At 42.5% G+C, this 5,503-nt stretch overlaps 1 protein-coding gene across 1 annotated transcript; it reads right to left on the bottom strand.

The window, feature by feature from the left end:
* Positions 1-3,330: 3,330 nt before the first annotated feature.
* LOC311352912 (aquaporin-4-like) lies at positions 3,331-5,098 on the bottom strand (the record flags this gene model as incomplete). Its single annotated transcript, XM_084472740.1, has 4 exons — positions 3,331-3,609; positions 3,940-4,020; positions 4,404-4,568; positions 4,712-5,098. The coding sequence occupies 4 exons, from the start codon at positions 5,096-5,098 to the stop codon at positions 3,331-3,333; spliced, it is 912 nt and encodes a 303-aa protein (XP_084328866.1).
* Between the last annotated feature and the right edge of the window lie 405 nt (positions 5,099-5,503).

Below are 5,503 nucleotides of genomic sequence, written 5' to 3'. Positions count from 1 at the left end.
TTGTGTGTCAGTGTTTCTTCTTAAGAGCATGTTTAACATTGCAGGCCTTGTTTCCACAGTCTGGTGCTTCAATAGTGTTGTGTTGCTATGTGTGTGTGTGTGTGTGTGTGTGTGTGTGTGTGTGTGTGTGTGTGTCATTATAAAAAGAAAATACTCAACAATATTCACTTATCACCAACACAAAATAACAAAAATAATAAATAATAAAAAATAAATAAAAAATAATGAAAAAGTAACAATCCCTCCTTTCTGAGCTGCTTTTCCGGAGAGCGGGTTAGAATGAGCAGATCATGTTGTTCATCTGAGCTTAAAAGATCTCATCATGATCACTCATCATGAGGGATGTAGAATATCCTCCAAGATGAATAAGCTGCATTGACTATTGGGGTTTCATTGTCCAGTGGGCTGCACTGCATGAATGCTGGTGGAAGGACATGAGGACGAGAGTTTGAGGCCCGTGTGGCGGGCATTAGGGCCGCCCTTCCCACGACCGGTTACACAACGTCTATTCTCAGAACCAGGACAATAAGACGAATTGAATTGTAATGTATGACACAGAGCCCACCTGGCTTGACGAGTGAGGGCTCTAGGTTCTTGATTAATCTAGGTTTTTGTACTGCCGCTTCCTCAAGCCAGTGCCTACACTCCCCCATGCTACCATTGTACCAACAACCTCCTGCCGCCTGCGTGTCACTTGTTCTCATCACAGGACAAAGGGAGGGGTGGAGAAGGAGGAACACTGTGATAGATCCACTGTGAATGAACCATGGGTGCATTTCAGTCAGGTATAGCATCATATCACACCTTTCAGATAATGCATTATTCTAGATCTGTTGTTTTGTTTTTCTCAGTACAGCTACAGGTTGAGGGCTGCATTTTCCCCACTCACCATCACCCTCCGGTGTTTTGGGGGCTACAAACATAAAACATGATGCATTATGCAGTTAATTTCCTCTTTTCCTCTCTCCTCTACAGCGCTCTCTGTGGAGGAGTGTATGCAGTGGAGAACAGGTCAAAAGACTGTTACACGACTTACATTATATTTTTACAAACCGGTGGGAGTATCTTATTTTTAAATGTGAACCATGCAGGCAATACAAAATCCCACATGGCCAAGAAGTGTCATTGCTGGTCGTTTTATATATATATTATTTTTTATTTATGACACTCCCCCAGCCCTAGCTACACAAAGAGCAAGGAAAACTGCTTGATTATCAAGGAGGAACCCCTGAGAGTGAACGCCGAGTTGGGGATCGGTCCTTCCAGGGATGGTAAGGAGTGCAATGGGTGCCACCATGGACGGTAGAATTACATATAGGTGGTAGAATTACAAGTGTTTATTTAATACTCAATGTGTTTATCTTTGTCTTTATCCACTTAACACATGGCTGAGTATACATGATATAGGGACATTGTCCATGCACCATTGTAGAGTCCATAACCCTTTCTCCTAAGTCCTAATATTGATTAAGTTTATAGTGTCAAATAAAAGATGGATCCATATATTAATCCTACAATATTTTTTTATGGCATTCTAATGGTAGCCTTAAAAAACTTGTTTTGGTTTTGGTTTTACTCAGTGTATAACCATAATGGTCCTGTATAATTGTCCTCTATAGACACACAGCTTCATGTTTTGTCACACAGCTTCTCTCTATCCTCATATTAGTGATGTGTGGGTTGTGTATCATGTCACTAAGGTAGTTGTGTGATATGGAGAATCTGGGGTTGTCAGAAGATAGGATAGGTCAGGATATGATTTAATGTGCAATCCAAAATATATATGCTGAGAAACACTGCGATACCTTATATGTGATTACTGCCTGTCACTGCCAAAAACAACAGGCAGTGTTGTTTAGCATAATGCAATTGCACACATGAAAATAAATGTGTTGACTTTGCTCTGTATACTGCTATGGTGTAATGCTCTACCAATAACAACGAAAAACATACAGAACCTCTAAAAGGCTGCTGTATAGGCTGGGGTTAACATGCACCATATAGCGGATGCTATATGTGTGTTTTGAGTGATTTTATTGAAAAACAACATGTATCTGTAAAAGGTGCTCTTGAGGTAAATAAAAGGGACTCCATTCGCAAACTAGGGGTAGGGTAGATCTTGTCGTTCTGCAGATTGAGATGGCTGTTTTGAATGTAGGTATTTAGCACCATCTGCTGGTGAACAGAAGTGATTTCATATACCTTCACCTTATAGTTAAAGTTAAAGTAAAAGAAGAATCAAGAAAATCAACTAGATGCACGAGTCAATAAATTTGTGAAAAAAATGTCATCATACACATTATACATTCAAATTATCACAAAATAAATGAATTGGAAGGAATATACTACCATTACCTTTTCATTATCCAGATTCCGCAATATTTACATTACATAGCAATCTAATTTATCATGGAACAGAAATGACTAAATCTACTGGTAGAGTATATTTTAGTGGTGGACTGCTTATATGGCTGACTCTGTAGATTGTGCATACCATACAAATAGACAAAGAGAGAGGAGGTTAGTGAAGATACCATTGGTTAAATAACTAATATCTATATCTCACGAACTCTATATTTGTCTCAGAATTGGGATATTGTAATTATTGAACCTGTGTGTGTATGTGGCTTTATCTTTGAAATGTCTCTCATATGTTGCATAATTCTGTCAAATCCTGACAAAGAGGTTCTGATAAAGCCCTGTATTTATTAGAATTTCTATGATATAGTCATTTGTGTTTCACAATGTGTGTAAATGCAACGTAAAACTCCCTGCTAATGTGGCTCGCAGTAAAAAAAAACAGTAACTTTTGCAAATGCAACTTTTGTTTAACATTTGACAGTAACATGTGATACATCATATATAGTATGCAAGCCATTGTTTGTGTTAACAAAGCCCACTCTACATATTTATAAATCTATATTTATATCCAATACTTATTATTTAGCAATTTAAATAATTCCTGGTCTCTTGAATGTCTAATTTGCCATAGTTATTATATTTGAAGTAGTATGGCCAAGAAAAAATCTAATAACATTAATGTTAATGGTTCCTGGATCGCTTTTACTCACATCATCGGTAAACTTACTTCACACACTCTCGGTCTGGTTTTGAGCTTTGCCCCAGCAACTCAAACCAGTTTCAAAGAGTGAGCTAATCAAACTCAAACACCAACCTTGATCTCCATATTGCTACACGTGTGCCACTACTGACCGGTCAGGTCTGCATATGCGCTGCATAGGTTTGCATAAGGGGGGCTCACAGAAGTTCGGTCTCTTTCAGTGGTGGGCGGCTGCTGTCTGCAGCGGGGTCTTGGTGGCCCCTGACTAGTCATACAGAGGACAGGACCTCCCCTGAAACCTCAATCTCCTTCTCCTGCTCCCACTCCTTCCCCTCGGCTGCCTTCATGTCCATGACGGTGAAGAGGGGCTGTTTGCCCAGCATGTCCACGCTCAGCCTCCTCTGGACCTCCCGGTACTTGGTGGAGGAGAAGGGGACTTTGGACCGGGCTTGTGAGTAGTGTTTCTTCAGCGCGGGGTTGGGGCAGAACAGGAACGTGTAGAAAGAGGCTGCTAGTATTCCTCCCAAAACTGGAGCGACCCAGTAAATCTGAAAACACACACACTCTCTGTTTGAGACCCACACACATGCACCACACATTTCTCTGACAGTATCAGCTGCTTTTCTATCAAGTATAGTATATTGGAGTGTGCATATTGCGTAAAGAGGAACAAATCAAATTGGGACCTGAACATTTTAACTTCAAAACTTGAATATCCGAACTTACTGCTGACCCCTGCTGAGAAGAAAAGATTTTGAACAAACCTTATTATGAATTGTTCAGCACTTGCAACTAAGTGATTTATGTTGAAAGAGTAATAACTGTGAGTGGGGGAGTGAGTGAGTTGGATTGTTGGTCAGTTAGTTCTCTTATGTCACCCAGTGGTTTTCCCAACTCCAGGTGACCAGGGCAGGACCGAAGGACCGGGCAGGGTTCATGCTGGCTCCAGTGTAGGGGATCTTAGGGTAAGCCATCACACATCAAATGAACATCATGTGTCACATGATCGTCACATTGCACAATACTCTGTATTAAGCAAAATGCAGGGCAATGTTTTTTTAACCCGCATCTATATATTATTACTACAAAATGTAGCTAAACGTGAAATCTGTGTGTCCTTGCAAAACATACACACTGATTTGAAGTTTCATACCTAAAAGTTACCAAACGTGTTACCAACAGTCTTTGGAAATGATAAACATTGGAAATTTGAATGTCATCTCTATTGAGTCAGATAAGTAATTTGACACAATTAATTTGACATTAATTTGCCCACAACAAGTAAACAATAGCACTACCGGCACTTGTAACACAATGGTATCATAACGTTGTTTGTACTTACAGCAAAAAAGTGTCCAATACACACAGATAGGCCAATGGCTAGAGCAGGGGAGCCACTGAGGTCATTGCGTTTAGGGTCACAACTGGCAAACACAGTGAAGACCAGCTGGAAAGTGATGAAGAGTTCGACCACCAGGGCGTGGCCCACCGATACACTCATTTGAACCTGTCATGTAAACACAGATCAGAGTTTTTATGAAATCAAGTATTTCAGTTTGACTCAATGCAAAGGTTTTCAGACCCGCCCAGACATACAACATGTTGCTCCGGTGTCGCTTTACAGCACTACAACTTCATCCTTGTTCTCACCATGGTGACCCCCAAGCCTCCCCTGACGGACTCGGGCGTGACGCCGTACAGGACGGCGGCTCCCACCACGGAGCCCAGACACTGGGCCATCAGGTAGAACACGGCTTTGGCCACGCTCAGGTTCCTGGTCACCACCATGGCCACCGTGACGGCCGGATTCAGGTGGGCTCCGCTGACGTGCCCGAAGCATTGCACCATGGTGGCGATGCTCAGGCCGAAGCACAGCGAGATGAGCACCAGGTCCGGCGCGGGGGAGCGCTGCTCGTCCTCCGCCGACCAGTTGACGCACGAGCCGAGGCTGAGCAGCACGAAGATGAGCGTTGCGGTGAACTCGGCCGCCACGCAGCGCCAGAACTCCTGGGTCCACACGCCTTTGAACGCGGTCATGACGCTGGTTGGAGACCTAAAGCGACAGTGTTTCGAGCGGCTGTGGCAAATACACTCCGACCAACACGTCCTGCAGGGAAGGGAGATCACACGTTACAGGTCTGCGCTGTAATCCATCAACAGCATGTTGCAGTTGAGCTGCATGGATATATGTATAGAAGTAGGCTAGACAAATGTTAATAACTACATATCTACATGTCCGTGGTTTTAAGGGATCGACCGGTTCATAAGCCACTAGAAGATACAGTAGGCCTACCATCTGAACAAGATCCCTGTCCCAGTAGAAGGCCTAATTAGGTCGGGGTGGGGGGGGGGGGGGGGAATAACTTTTAGAATTATATAACTTTCTCTTTGGTTAACAAAGGCAGATAATAGAGTATCTGTATTAGGTACTATTATCATTTT

This window comes from Micromesistius poutassou, assembly GCF_964030765.1.
Source record: "Micromesistius poutassou genome assembly, chromosome: 9".
In the NCBI taxonomy this organism is placed as follows: Eukaryota; Metazoa; Chordata; class Actinopteri; order Gadiformes; family Gadidae; genus Micromesistius; species Micromesistius poutassou.
Note: the sequence above shows the minus strand (reverse complement) of the source record. Positions and strands in the feature narration are given on the sequence as shown.